At 44.7% G+C, this 15,741-nt stretch overlaps 1 protein-coding gene across 3 annotated transcripts in view; it reads left to right on the top strand.

The window, feature by feature from the left end:
- LOC124134214 (CREB-regulated transcription coactivator 1-like) overlaps nt 1-15,741 on the top strand; it is a 74,288-nt gene that overhangs the window by 30,349 nt on the left and 28,198 nt on the right. For 2 of the 3 annotated variants that reach the window (XM_046498930.2, XM_046498932.2), the window contains exon 5: nt 11,171-11,206. The exons of the other annotated variant lie outside the window; for it this stretch is intronic. In XM_046498930.2, coding sequence (XP_046354886.1) covers nt 11,171-11,206 — 36 coding nt within the window. The remainder of the gene's footprint in view (nt 1-11,170; nt 11,207-15,741) is intronic. 3 annotated transcript variants of the gene reach the window in all.

The following is a 15,741-nucleotide window of genomic DNA, read 5'->3' on the forward strand; positions in this document are numbered from 1 at the left end:
AGTTCGGCTACAGGGTGGAGTGAGGAGTTCGGCTACAGGGTGGAGTGAGGAGTTCGGCTACAGGGTGGAGTGAGGAGTTCGGCTACAGGGTGGAGTGAGGAGTTCGGCTACAGGGTGGAGTGAGGAGTTAGGCTACAGGGTGGAGTGAGGAGTTCGGCTACAGGGTGGAGTGAGGAGTTCGGCTACAGGGTGGAGTGAGGAGTTAGGCTACAGGGTGATGTGAGGAGTTAGGCTACAGGGTGGAGTGAGGAGTTAGGCTACAGGGTGGTGTGAGGAGTTAGGCTACAGGGTGATGTGAGGAGTTCGGCTACAGGGTGGAGTGAGGAGTTCAGCTACAGGGTGGAGTGAGGAGTTAGGCTACAGGGTGATGTGAGGAGTTCAGCTACAGGGTGGAGTGAGGAGTTCAGCTACAGGGTGGAGTGAGGAGTTCAGCTACAGGGTGGAGTGAGGAGTTCAGCTACAGGGTGGTGTGAGGAGTTAGGCTACAGGGTGGAGTGAGGAGTTAGGCTACAGGGTGGTGTGAGGAGTTGGGCTACAGGGTGATGTGAGGTTTTTTGGTTTGGTTTGTTGTTTTACGCCGCACTCAGCAATATTCCAGCTATGTGTAAATAATCGAGTCTGGACCAGCTACAGGGTGGAGTGAGGAGTTCAGCTACAGGGTGGAGTGAGGAGTTAGGCTGCAGGGTGGAGTGAGGAGTTCGGCTACAGGGTGGAGTGAGGAGTTCGGCTACAGGGTGGAGTGAGGAGTTCGGCTACAGGGTGGAGTGAGGAGTTCGGCTACAGGGTGGAGTGAGGAGTTAGGCTACAGGGTGATGTGAGGAGTTAGGCTGCAGGGTGGAGTGAGGAGTTCGGCTACAGGGTGGAGTGAGGAGTTAGGCTACAGGGTGGAGTGAGGAGTTAGGCTACAGGGTGGAGTGAGGAGTTAGGCTGCAGGGTGGAGTGAGGAGTTCGGCTACAGGGTGGAGTGAGGAGTTAGGCTACAGGGTGATGTGAGGAGTTAGGCTACAGGGTGATGTGAGGAGTTAGGCTACAGGGTGGAGTGAGGAGTTCGGCTACAGGGTGGAGTGAGGAGTTAGGCTACAGGGTGCTGTGAGTAGTTGGGTGACAGGGTAATGTTAGGAGTTGTTCAGCAGGGTTGTGAGAGTAGCTCTGCTTGAGGTAGTTATATGGTGTGTTGTAGGATGGATCCTCATTTAGGGATGACATGACAGTTTTGAAACCACACTGCCTCCTGTCAAGTTACCCTTGAGCAGTTTTAAGATCTGGTGATAGGTTTATGATGGAAGTATGGTTTATCTGTGGGTTTATGACATAGGCAGTGGTGTTACAACCAATTTGTATGTGATATGAAACAACTGTCTATATCTGCCAGTACATTTTCATGTATCTTTGAGTACAATGAGGTTTTTCTTTTATCCCACATGCTACATGGGAATATCCTTTCATTGCAAAATCCTATGATAATGTAAATAGTTTTAGAAGCATATGTTACATTGATGGAAGCAGAGAGCGACCGCGAAGAATGAGAACTTTCTGCTAAGCACAAGTGTAGGGATAGAGGGCAGACAAGGTCATAGGTCAAGCCGCTACTGACAGCAAGGAGTGCTATGACAGGAGGGAGTGTGGTTTTAAGGTTAATGTGCACTAGACGACTTCAAAGTACACAGCCAACCAGGAACTAGATGGTGTCTGGGCAATTCTGGTATTGCAACATGCTGAGCATATATAATATGACTACAACATCAGTCAGGCTATGAATCCGGGACTCACATGATTGCTTTGTTCTCACACTAGTCAGAAAGATGATGGAAAATGGAGACTTTGTTTGGAAGGTGTCAGAAGTTGATATTCACGGGTACTTTCCTTGGTTCTCTTTGTGAAACGCCGTCAGCATTATGACAGTGTTATGGCAGTGTTGAACATTCACACAAAAATCGAGACAGCCGGACCTGAAACCTGAATTTAATGGATCAAGTCTTTGTTGCAAATGATAATAAAATCACAGTCATTTAAATGGTTTCAGATCACGCACCATTTTGTTATGACAGATGCGTACTACGCGCTGCTGTAATTTTGTGCGAGTACACACCAAAGCTTCATGCATTTTTCTAAGCGCTAGCGGGGCGGTCAGGTAGCTTAGTGGGTAAAGCGTTTGCTCGTCACGCCGAAGACCCGGGTTCGATTCCCGACATGGGTACAATGTGTGAAGCTCATTTCTGGTGTCCCTCGCCGTGATATTGCTGGAATACGGCTAAAAGCGGCGTAAAACCATACTCACACACTCACTCACTCTAAGCACTAGAATTGGCTACAGTCACAGATGAGTCACTTAGCTGTTTTCGTAGATCATTATGTCAGCTAATATGATCTTTTAACAAATTGCAATTCCTACAAGTACGGTTTAAAAGATTCAACAGGACTGACGGATGCATTTTCTAAATGTTATCTGCGCGAGACGAAACAGCCTGGCTGAGTGCACCCTGTAGGGATTCTGTGTAAGAACAGGTCCCCAGCAACCTATGCTGGTCCACCCTGTAGGTATTCTGTGTAAGAACAGGGCCCCAGCAACCTATGCTGGTCCACCCTGTAGGTATTCAACCTATGCTGGTCCACCCTGTAGGGATTCTGTGTAAGAACAGGTCCCCAGCAACCTATGCTGGTCCACCCTGTAGGTATTCAACCTATGCTGGTCCACCCTGTAGGTATTCTGGGTAAGAACAGGTCCCAGCAACCTATGCTGGTCCACCCTGTAGGGATTCTGTGTAAGAACAGGTCCCCAGCAACCTATGCTGGTCCACCCTGTAGGTATTCAACCTATGCTGGTCCACTCTGTAGGTAATCTGGGTAAGAACAGGTCCCAGCAACCTATGCTGGTCCACCCTGTAGGGATTCTGTGTAAGAACAGGTCCCCATCAACCTATGCTGGTCCACCCTGTAGGTATTCAACCTATGCTGCTCCACCCTGTAGGTATTCTGTGTAAGAACAGGTCCCAGCAACCTATGCTGGTCCACCCTGTAGGTATTCCCAGCTAGAACAGGTCCCAGCAACCTATGCTGGTCCACCCTGTAGGTATTCAACCTATGCTGGTCCACCCTGTAGGTATTCTGGGTAAGAACAGGTCCCAGCAACCTATGCTGGTCCACCCTGTAGGGATTCCCAGCTAGAACAGGTCCCAGCAACCTATGCTGGTCCACCCTGTAGGTATTCAACCTATGCTGGTCCACCCTGTAGGTATTCTGGGTAAGAACAGGTCCCAGCAACCTATGCTGGTGCACCCTGTAGGGATTCCCAGCTAGAACAGGTCCCAGCAACCTATGCTGGTCCACCCTGTAGGTATTCAACCTATGCTGGTCCACCCTGTAGGTATTCTGGGTAAGAACAGGTCCCAGCAACCTATGCTGGTCCACCCTGTAGGTATTCAACCTATGCTGGTCCACCCTGTAGTGATTCCCAGCAAGAATGGGTCCCCAGCAACCTATGCTGGTCCACCCTATAGTGATTCCGAGCTAGAATGGGTCCCCAGCAACCTATGCTGGTCCACCCTGTAGTGATTCCGAGCTAAATTTGGTCCCCAGCAACCTATGCTGGTCCACCCTGTAGTGATTCCCATCTAGAATGGGTCCCCAGCAACCTATGCTGGTCCACCCTGTAGGGATTCTGGGTAAGAACAGGTCCCAGCAACCTATGCTGATCCACCCTGTAGGGATTTTCCCAGCTAGAATGGGTCCCCAGCAACCTATGCTGGTCCACCCTGTAGTGATTCCGAGCTAGAATGGGTCCCCAGCAACCTATGCTGGTCCATCCTGTAGTGATTCCGAGCTAGAATGGGTCCCCAGCAACCTATGCTGGTCCACCCTATAGTGATTCCGAGCTAGAATGGGTCCCCAGCAACCTATGCTGGTCCACCCTGTAGTGATTCCGAGCTAAATTTGGTCCCCAGCAACCTATGCTGGTCCACCCTGTAGTGATTCCCATCTAGAATGGGTCCCCAGCAACCTATGCTGGTCCACCCTGTAGGGATTCTGGGTAAGAACAGGTCCCAGCAACCTATGCTGATCCACCCTGTAGGGATTTTCCCAGCTAGAATGGGTCCCCAGCAACCTATGCTGGTCCACCCTGTAGTGATTCCGAGCTAGAATGGGTCCCCAGCAACCTATGCTGGTCCACCCTGTAGTGATTCCGAGCTAAATTTGGTCCCCAGCAACCTATGCTGGTCCACCCTGTAGTGATTCCCATCTAGAATGGGTCCCCAGCAACCTATGCTGGTTGTAACAGGCAACCAAATGGATTAGGTGGTCAGACTCGGTGGCCTGGCAAGTCCTCACACCCTGACAGCCTGCTCACAATATTGATCACTGGATTGTTTACAGGCCACTGTCATATAGTTGTTATATTGTTGTATGTGGCACTAAATCACAAACAGTAGGGAATGTTGAGGGCAGTCCCTTCTGACTGGGTCGTGTTATGAGTGATGACTAGTTAATCCCCGAAGAAATGCGCTGCTGCTCTGGCCGCTGACTGGCGTGCTCCCCATGCTTCAGGGCTTCTACCTACACAGGCCACCATGATATTGTTGAGATATTGCTGTCTACAGTGTTCACGCTTTCTTTCTTTCATAATCTGCCATTGGGCAGGGATTTGCTTTCCATGTCAATCGCCTCAAGAAAGCTCCATTCAGTATTGACAGCTATTGTAAACCTCTTAATATATTTGTGTTTTTATTGGGAGCAGTTTAAAACATTTATGTCAAATTAAAAAATTAACTAGTTTTTGAGTTGTACCCCACCGAAAACTGTTTTTGTGAAAATGTAGACGGGCTGGAAGAGAAAAACAGATATCATAGTGCCATGGCAGATTTTAGGTCTGGTGCAATCATTCACGTGTACCTGCATCCACACCTGCATCCCCAGCCCTACCTGTTCCTGCATCCCCAGCCCTACCTGTACCTGCATCCCCAGCCCTACCTGTAGTGCATCCCCAGCCCTACCTGTACCTGCATCCACACCCCAACCTGTACCTGCATCCCCACCTGTACTGCATCCCCAGCCCTACCTGTTCCTGCATCCCCAGCCCTACCTGTTCCTGCATCCCCAGCCCTACCTGTACCTGCATCCCCACCCCAACCTGTACAAGAATCCCCATCCACACCTGTACCTGCATCCCCACCCCTACCTGTACCTGCATCCCCAGCCCTACCTGTACTGCATCCCCAGCCCTACCTGTACCTGCATCCCCACCCCTACCTGTACCTGCATGCCAACCTGTACTGCATCCCAACCCCAACCTGTACAAGTATCCCCATCCACACTTGTACCTGCATCCCCAGCCCTACCTGTACCTGCATCCCCACCCCCACCTTTACCTGCATCCCCACCCCCACCTTTACCTGCATCCCCACCCCCACCTGCATCCCCACCCCCACCTTTACCTGCATCCTCATCCACACCTGCATCCCCACCCCCACCTTTACCTGCATCCCCACATCCTCGACTCTTCACCTTGCCTTGCATGGTGGCTACCACTGACATACATCAGTGGTAATAAAGTTATATAGTCTCTAGTTGAAAATAATTACATGGAGGGATTCTGTTTCCATCGCCCAATGTGAACTCGCTGGCTTGGGTTAGCTCTGTTTGAAGTTATTGATTATTCTATTCCAAGATAGGTAGAGACACTGAAGAGGCCAGCCAGCTAATCAGTTTATCTTCTCTCTATGTGTCAGACGAGGAGAAATCTGGCCAGAGAGAACTCCATTCATATGTTGTAACATACGTCATAATCGCCACCACTGAGCAGAGATAGTTCTAGTACTCTCGTTGTCATTGCTTCCGACACACTAGCTAGCCTGAAGAAATAACTCAAATGGCCACTTTTGTGTGTCTTTGTTTTTGAAGGCTGGAAGTCCCCCAGCTGTAAACTAGCTGGAATCATTCCTCGAGGTAAACACCTCGTCTATTTAGTTAACAAAACAGTGTGTGGGAGTGTTTTTAGCTATAGTTGTGATGACTGTGTTATCAGTGAATGGAGGGGTGTTTGTGAGCTATAGTTGTGATGACTATGTTATCAGTGAATTGAGGGGAGTTTGTGGGCTATAGTTGTCTAGACTGTGTTATCAGTGAATGGAGGGGTGTTTGTGGGCTATAGTTGTGATGACCGTGTTATCAGTGAATAGAGGGGTGTTTGTGAGCTATAGTTGTGATGACCGTGTTATCAGTGAATGGAGGGGTGTTTTTGAGCTATAGTTGTGATGACTGTGTTATCAGTGAATAGAGGGGTGTTTGTGAGCTATAGTTGTGATGACCGTGTTATCAGTGAATTGAGGGGTGTTTGTGAGCTATAGTTGTCTAGACTGTGTTATCAGTGAATAGAGGGGTGTTTGTGAGCTATAGTTGTGATGACTGTGTTATCAGTGAATGGAGGGGTATTTGTGAGCTATAGTTGTCTGGACTGTGTTATCAGTGAATAGAGGGGTGTTTGTGGGCTATAGTTGTAATGACTGTGTTATCAGTGAATAGAGGGGTGTTTGTGGGCTATAGTTGTGATGACTATGTTATCAGTGAATGGAGGCATATATTTGTGATTTCCTTCTGCTGAAATTTTGTGTTCACCTAACTTGATTTTTTTTGTTGATACCTGGAAAGACTAGGTTCTCACTTCTCATGGTTGACAATAAAGACGAACAACAAGAATGGGATGTGTCATCAGTCTTGATGGTGTGCCTTCATGCACATGCTTTCTGTCACTTGCAAGCACAGTCTGTATATTGTGAATGGTTGGGCAGACCCGAAATAGGTAGGAGTTTATTCCGCTCTGGCTGTTTGTCATGAAATGATGTGTGTTTATTTAACAAAGGATTTGCCTTTGCCTCAAGGATGACCTGAAGGTATCTCATGGCCCCAGTATCTGATCATGTAAGACGCTGTAGGAGAGACTGGACATCTCTAGGACAGCTACAGTGTAGTGGCAGCAGACTTTCACACCCCCTACCTCCACACCCCCACACCCCCACACCCCCTACCCCCGTCATGATGCACTTTATCATCACAAATATCATGAATTGATAATTGTTACGAGTATTTTCATAATACTCGTCCCCTCATATTTTTCATGTGTGTAGTGTGGCTCTCCCCTGTTGTGAGTTGTGGGGACCCCCTCTGATTTCCTTCCTCCCCCTACCCCATCACCACACCCTTGTTCATACTTTATTGCCTTAATACCTTAGATGAAACATTGATGAATATGCAAATAATGTTGTAATGGATTTGTAACTGAAGGTAATTGCACACAGGTACGCCATGGACAGGTACATTAGGTTGTCACATTAAAATGGTAAAGCAGTAAAGTGACATTTACACTTGTCACTGCCAAGCATGGGTTGAACTGTCAGATGAGACAGGGTGTGAACCAGTCAGGATGTCTGGAGTAGGGCAACCACATGGCCTGTAAGGTACTCACATGGCCTGTAGACAACCACATGGCCTGTAGACAACCACATGGCCTGTAAGGTACTCACATGGCCTGTAAGGTACTCACATGGCCTGTAGACAACCACATGGACTGTAAGGTACTCACATGGCCTGTAGACAACCACATGGCCTGTAAGGTACTCACATGGCCTGTAAGGTACTCACATGGCCTGTAAGGTACTCACATGGCCTGTAGACAACCACATGGCCTGTAGATACTCACATGGCCTGTAAGGTACTCACATGGCCTGTAAGGTACTCACATGGCCTGTAGATACTCACATGGCCTGTATATACTCACATGGCCTGTATATACTCACATGGCCTGTAAGGTACTCACATGGCCTGTAGACAACCACATGGCCTGTAATGTACTCGCATGGCCTGTAAGGTACTCACATGGCCTGTAGACAACCACATGGCCTGTAGACAACCACATGGCCTGTAGACAACCACATGGCCTGTAGATACCCACATGGCCTGTAGACAACCACATGGCCTGTAGATACTCACATGGCCTGTAAGGTACTCACATGGCCTGTAGATACTCACATGGCCTGTAAGGTACTCACATGGCCTGTAAGGTACTCACATGGCCTGTAAGGTACTCACATGGCCTGTAGACAACCACATGGCCTGTAATGTACTTGCATGGCCTGTAAGGTACTCACATGGCCTGTAGACAACCATATGGCCTTTAGACAACCACATGGCCTGTAGACAACCACATGGCCTGTAACGTACTCACATGGCCTGTAGATACCCACATGGCCTGTAGACAACCACATGGCCTGTAGATACTCACATGGCCTGTAAGGTACTCACATGGCCTGTAGATACTCACATGGCCTGTAAGGTACTCACATGGCCTGTAAGGTACTCACATGGCCTGTAGACAACCACATGGCCTGTAATGTACTTGCATGGCCTGTAAGGTACTCACATGGCCTGTAGACAACCATATGGCCTTTAGACAACCACATGGCCTGTAGACAACCACATGGCCTGTAACGTACTCACATGGCCTGTAGATGCCCACATGGCCTGTAGACAACTGCATGGCCTGTAGACAACTGCATGGCCTGTAATGTACTCGCATGGCCTGTAGGCAACCACATGGCCTGTAAGGTACTCACATGGCCTGTAGATGCCCACATGGCCTGTAGACAACTGCATGGCCTGTAATGTACTCGCATGGCCTGTAATGTACTCGCATGGCCTGTAGACGACAACATGGGCTCTAGACAATGACATGGCCTGTAGACAACCACATGGCTTGTAGGTACTCACATGGCCTGTAGGTACTCACATGGCCTATAGAAGACCACATGGCCTGTAGACACCAGATATGATATGGTGTGTAAAGGGCCCAGATATGATATGGTGTGTAAAAGGCCCGGATATGATATGGTGTGTAAAGGGCCATGATATGATGTGTAAAGGGCCCAGAAATGATATGGTGTGTAAAAGGCCCGGATATGGTGTGTAAAGGGCCCAAATATGATATGGTGTGTAAAGGGCCCGGATATGATATGGTGTGTAAAGGGCCCGGATATGATATGGTGTGTAAAAGGCCCGGATATGATATGGTGTGTAAAGGGCCCAGATATGATATGGTGTGTAAATGGCCCGGATATGATATGGTGTGTAAAGGGCCCGGATATGATATGGTGTGTAAAAGGCCCGGATATGATATGGTGTGTAAAAGGCCCGGATATGATATGGTGTGTAAAAGGCCCGGATATGATATGGTGTGTAAAGGGCCCAGATATGATATGGTGTGTAAAAGGCCCGGATATGATATGGTGTGTAAAGGGCCCAGATATGATATGGTGTGTAAAAGGCCCGGATATGATATGGTGTGTAAAAGGCCCGGATATGCTGTGTAAAGGGCCCAGAAATGATATGGTGTGTAAAGGGCCCGGATATTGTGTGTAAAGGGCCCGGATATGATATGGTGTGTAAAAGGCCCGGATATGATATGGTGTGTAAAGGGCCTTGATATGATATGGTGTGTAAAGGGCCTGGATATGATGTGGTATGTAAAGGACCTGGATATGATATGCTGTGTAAAAGGCCTGGATATGATATGGTGTGTAAAAGGCCCGGATATGATGTGTAAAGGGCCCAGAAATGATATGGTGTGTAAAGGGCCCGGATATTGTGTGTAAAGGGCCCGGATATGATATGGTGTGTAAAAGGCCCGGATATGATATGGTGTGTAAAGGGCCTTGATATGATATGGTGTGTAAAGGGCCTGGATATGATGTGGTATGTAAAGGACCTGGATATGATATGCTGTGTAAAAGGCCTGGATATGATATGGTGTGTAAAGGGCCCAGATATGATGTGGTATGTAAAGGACCTGGATATGATATGCTGTGTAAAAGGCCTGGATATGATATGGTGTGTAAAGGGCCCAGATATGATGTGGTATGTAAAGGGCCCGGATATGATGTGGTATGTAAAGGGCCCAGATATGATATGGTGTGTAAAAGGCCCGGATATGATATGGTGTGTAAAGGGCCCGGATATGATGTGTTGTGTAAAGGGCCCGGATATGATATGGTGTGTAAAGGGCCCGGATATGATGTGGTATGTAAAGGGCTCGGATATGAAATGCTGTGTAAAGGGCCCAAAATGGAGTTATTCATAGGTTAATTATTATCAAGTCCATCAAATAATTCATACTCTGTAATGACTGTAAGGCTCATGTGTAACATTGACTGCTAGCTTCAGCCACAGCTTTTGACTCCAGACCACCACAAAGTGCTGTATGAGATAGCCATAGGTGGATTGGACTGTACGACAAGCAGGTAGCTTGTACAGTAGGTCGCAAGCTGTGCAACTTGAAATAGATGGTACTGCAGAAATAATCAATATGCAACAAGCACCTGCCGCTCTTGTGTAGGGACCGTTATTGGAGAGAACAACACAACAGTACTGAGAGAACTCAGGTTCATGATGTAATGCTTCACACAATACACTTTCACTGAAATGAAAATCCTTTACTTTGAACATGGAGATTATTCTTCCTACAGCATTTCCAGAGTGTGTCTGATAAACATATCAGTAAGCTAAATGGGTGAGGAAGTCCTTGTTATGCTCGCTGTTGTTAAATCAACAAGACAGACCATATCAGAAGGAACCAGTATTTATTACCAGCACCAGGCTGTTTCAAGTACTGCTTGTAGAGATGTGACAGTTGTGAATACTGTCTGCATGTCAGTGTTGTATATATGCTATATATCCTGGGAATGTTGTATTTAGCCAACCATCTGCATTCACAGTAAAGCCCTCCTGTAGGGATTGCATCATTTTCCCTCTCCTCCATGCATGTGTATATACCAGGCCTTGTGATACTGCTCGTTATCACCTGTGGCAGTGCATCTGTACCACAATGTATCATGTATCTAAGAATGGAGCTGCATAGTTAATCATGGTTGTGGTTTCTACAATGTAATGCCTGCATTGCACGATGTTTTACATGACATCTTTCCTTTTATAGCCTTTTATTTTTGTCACCCTTCTCACAATTCTACTGTGTGCAATTACATCTCAATTTTTGCTTTCTTTTAGTTGAGGGGATGTAGCTACTGTGCAGACTGTTCATTCAATGCAATGTTATTCAATGAGTGGCTGCATCCCGTGTTTGTTCCTGTTTTGTTTCTCCTTTTACTATTTTATGTTTGCCCCTTTCCAGGATGTATCGTTATCTTAATGGAGTGTCGCTATCGCGGTGAGTTTTTTTCCCCTTGCCATATCTATGTGTTTATGCTACATACCCCATGGGTGTTATCAAGCCTTTACAATTCTCAATCTCACTCTCCAAAATTATTGTTTTAAGTGTTCTATTGATATTCTTAAATTACTCCCAGAAATTCAGAATATGTGATTTTTTTTTTTTCAAATTTAAATTTGTTCTTCTTTATTCTAAAACTTGTATTTCGGCTTCTGTGCCAAAATGCTTTCTGTCTTTGCTTTGACTATCATGTATTGAAGCTTTGCTGTGAAAGTCTTCTGTAGATATTGGAATCAATGCATGGAGATGAAAATTGTAAAGGTTGGCTGGGACATGCATGACCGAGCGCACACAGACAGGGCTGTTGACCTATGCCATGTTCTCGATGTCCATGGTTGATGGATCTTGCATATTTAATGCTTTTTGATCATATTGCCGGGGAAAAAGCGTGATCTTATGTTACAGATATATCTTAACGTATGCATCTATTGATATTACAGGAATGAAATATCCATTCTGTTTCTCTTCAGTAAAACCAAAATATCAACCAGTTTGCATCTTCTATTATCCAGGGTGTGATATATCTTTATTCTATTATAATAAACACCCTACACCCATTTTCCACCTTTGCTTTGTTTCGGTAGTGACGTCGCCATCGCCATCGCTTTTTCCACTAACTTAGACTTTCTGTTGCTCATGAGAGTAAATTTGATTGAATAGCTATTTTTAGCATCATCATCTAAGTTGTATCGGAGCTATTATGGTGGATGGAACCAGGGTGTTTATAATAATAGAGTGGAGATTCAGTATACTGGATAACCGAGGGTCACCACTTAACTGCCTTTGCTGCCATGTGCAGTGTTGGAAAATAATCTTTAATATGCAAATTATCATTTGATTAATTGTTTTGAAACATGAATTTGCAATTTATTCATGTAAATGAACTCTGGGCCATGTGGCCTTCATTCATGAATAAACTTCTTCTTCTTTGCAAAAGACATTTTAGATAAAATTTAACGTTTACCTGTCAATCCATTTGTTTGAAACGTTAATTAACAGATGAAAAGAGGATAAAACAAACGAATTGGCCCACTAAGTTGTGAGGTGGATCTGCAGAGAAACAGAAACTAGCGAAGCATGTGAGTGTTGGGAGTGGTTGTCCATGTATGTTGGAACCTGATTAACCCTTGTACTGTCAGTAGAGCACTATGGTAACCCTTCTACCCCTGAATGCTCATGGTAAGTTTCAGCTGTACTTTGGCTGTTTAAGTGACCCTTTGACTGATCGAAGTAAGCCTGGGTTGTTAATCGTTTAACAGTTATGAGGGCAGTAAGATAATCATATTCCTGATAATTGGCTGATTTGGGTGATCTTGTTACTGTTGATTAATCCCTGTGGGAGCCCTTCACTGGACGGGGCCACAAAGTAGCTGCTGTTGGTTCCGTAGAATAAGTCTGATTGGTAGACTTCATTCGGTAGTGTATCTTGCCCATGGAATATACCAGCCACCTTTGATTATGTCCCAGGGTTTGTCCCTGTTGTGAACTGACACCTCTAATGGCCCAGTGGGATAATACTTATACTGCCCTTGTAACCTAAAGAGTCCATTATGTCCTGTGTGTCCTGGGGTGCTGTGGCAGTGTTTATGAGTGCTTTGGTCATCCAAGACTGGCAGTTGGTGAATACGATCCTATATACTGACCCACCTACAGTATCCATTGTATCCCCTTCCTTGATGGCATTAAATTGCCATCATGTTTTATTCTTCTTCTGAAATGAGTGTTTATTATTTTCTGCTTTTACAGAGTACTACAGTGATTTATAACATAACTTCATATGAGTTTAAGCCAGTTATTTGCTTTAGTATAGAATAGTTATGTTAAATAGAAACATTGTACTGTCCATGTTTATGGGATTAACCCTGGTGTGGGGCAAGGTTAACTATATATGCTGTATATGTGGGTCAAGGTTATGTTCCACCCGTCAAGGTGGGAATTAGGTTTCAGCTTCCTTGTGTTGGAGGTGAACGTTATGTTCACTTGTATTTACATTAACATCATGTGATCAGCTGTCTGCCTGGGTTGTTTCTATCAATATATAATCTTGTTTATTTTGTCAAATTGCCTTCATCACCACAATTCTCATCCTCATCATTTCATGAGTATTGGAAATGGCTGATGCTGAAGTCACTTCCTTTCCCTCCCCCCTCATCCTTAACTACGTCTTGCTTTTAATAGCTGAAATTCATTCTGCTTCTCCAATCCCTCACATAATCAAACTTGTCCTCCTTATCACTGCCTTCACCGTCATCTTGCTGATGCATTGTCCATCTTGCCTATTCATACTACTACTTCATCAGCAGCAGCAGGGGTGGGGTATCTTTGTGGTTAAAGCGTTCGCTCATCATGCCCATGGCCTGGGTTTGATGCCACCACATTAATACAATGTGTGAAGTCCCATGTCTTGTGTCCCCTGCCATGGTATTGCTGGAATAAAAGTGGTGTCAAACCATCTTCACTCACGCATTATCATCATCTTGATGTATTCTCAGTTCCACACCTGTTTATACCACACCCATCTTCACCACCACCATCACCACCACCATCACCACTACCATCACCACTACCAATACCAACACTACCACCAACACTACCACCATTAGCATGTGATGAACACAATGATTTGTTGGTACTTACAGGTGTAATGTGAGCATATCCTTACTTTGATCATGGCCAAGTAGTGTTTGCTCTGTGGGTTGGGGTACATAGTGAGAGGGTCATTATCATCTCAGTATCATCATCATCATCATCATCATCATCACCACCATCACCATCAATTATATTCTCAGTATCATCATCATCATCGTTGCCATCACCATCTTCATCATCACCATCATACTTATATTCCTCATCATATTCTCAGTATCATCATCATCATCATCATCATCATCATCATCAATCAATAGCACATCATCATAGTCATCGTCGTTCTTATTTAATTTGTGTTTTCATTTATGAAGTAAGAATGTCCCCTATCTATTTCAGCCAAAGTGTTTATTGGTGTGCTGTTGTGCTTTGATTACTGACAACATTGCTGTGAATGTGGCGAATCCTTAGTGTTCAAACCATATTGATTCTGTGTGTCCATGGAATCCTTTAAGCTGTTAGGATTCAGTGTTCCAGATGCCAACATTATATGCAAAATGCTGTAGTTATTCATTGCCCTAACAAATGAAGAGTTTTCATGAGGAGCTGTCATTTCATTGCCATGCTGACAGGAATGCACCTCCTTCCATTCCCCTCAATTCAGGCTTGGCAATAAAATATGAAGTTTCATGTACTACCAAGATGCAGGTAATAACGTAGGGCCTCAAAATTACGGACATTTTCTTGAGAGAGAACAATTCTCTTAGAACTTTCTGAATTAGACTGATGTGAACTTTTATAAATTAAACTGTTGTATTTGGAACGTAAATAATCTACAATAATGGAAACTTTGGTTTGTCTTTGGAATGTAGATAAATTGATACAAAAGGTTTTTTTATTGACCATGCATACAAAATCTACTTATTTTGCATTTGGTTCTCATTGGCTGTGATAAATTTTTGATAAAATAACAAAATAAGAACATGCCAAATGAAATGTTTTCATAAAGATCTCAGTTGAACATAAGTTCCTCAGTGTGACCTAATTTCCATGAACACATTGAACCACTTTCGAATTGGAGGGTTAATGAACAGTTTCTACACTAGTCCTAACCATGAACTACGTACCAGCTGACATGTTCAGCATTGTGGAACAGCTGCTCGGGATTTGCCATGTGAGGGAAGTTAGCAGGGTAACAAATTTAATGATACGTTTACATTAAAACTCCATTTGTAATCCTTTTCAGCTCATGAAATCCTGTTTAATGTCAATATCTATTTAGAAAAAAAGTATTTTAAGAATATATTTTTTTTGGGTGTTCATATTTTATTACTGAAAAAAATAAGGAAATTGATCTTTTGAAGATGTTATTCAATAGATGTAGATTTTTTTTTTTTAATTTGAGAAACAATATTGGGTAAAGCGTGTACAGTTTACTGGATGCGCTGGCTAACTATTGTCTGCTGTGTGTTTTGCTAATTGATACACTCACAGCTATGCCAGTCTTGTTGGCCAGGCACCAGTGGAATGTCTGGCAGTCTCCACTGCGGGATGGGAACTCGGTTTGTGCTGTTGTCGTGTTCGTGAGGGTGCTGTGTACGCCTACAGGAATGGAAGTCGTAAGGAGATGAAGGAATATCAACAATGTAATGCTAATTAATGTGTATGTGTCAGCTTAGACCTCATGCATATTGGTTCTGTGGACATTGTTTGAATCATCAGTGTGAAGTGATAGAAGCATGTGTTTGGCAGCTATAGTAGGATATAGGTCGATTTACATTTACATATATATGAAGCTATGTAATATATACGTAGTTTGAAGTATGTGTTTTACATTAATATGTCAGCCAAAATTTTACATATAAATGTAGCTATTCTAATATACT

The sequence above is a fragment of the Haliotis rufescens genome, unplaced genomic scaffold (assembly GCF_023055435.1).
Source record: "Haliotis rufescens isolate VD_foot unplaced genomic scaffold, xgHalRufe1.0.p SCAF_1, whole genome shotgun sequence".
NCBI lineage: Eukaryota > Metazoa > Mollusca > Gastropoda > Lepetellida > Haliotidae > Haliotis > Haliotis rufescens.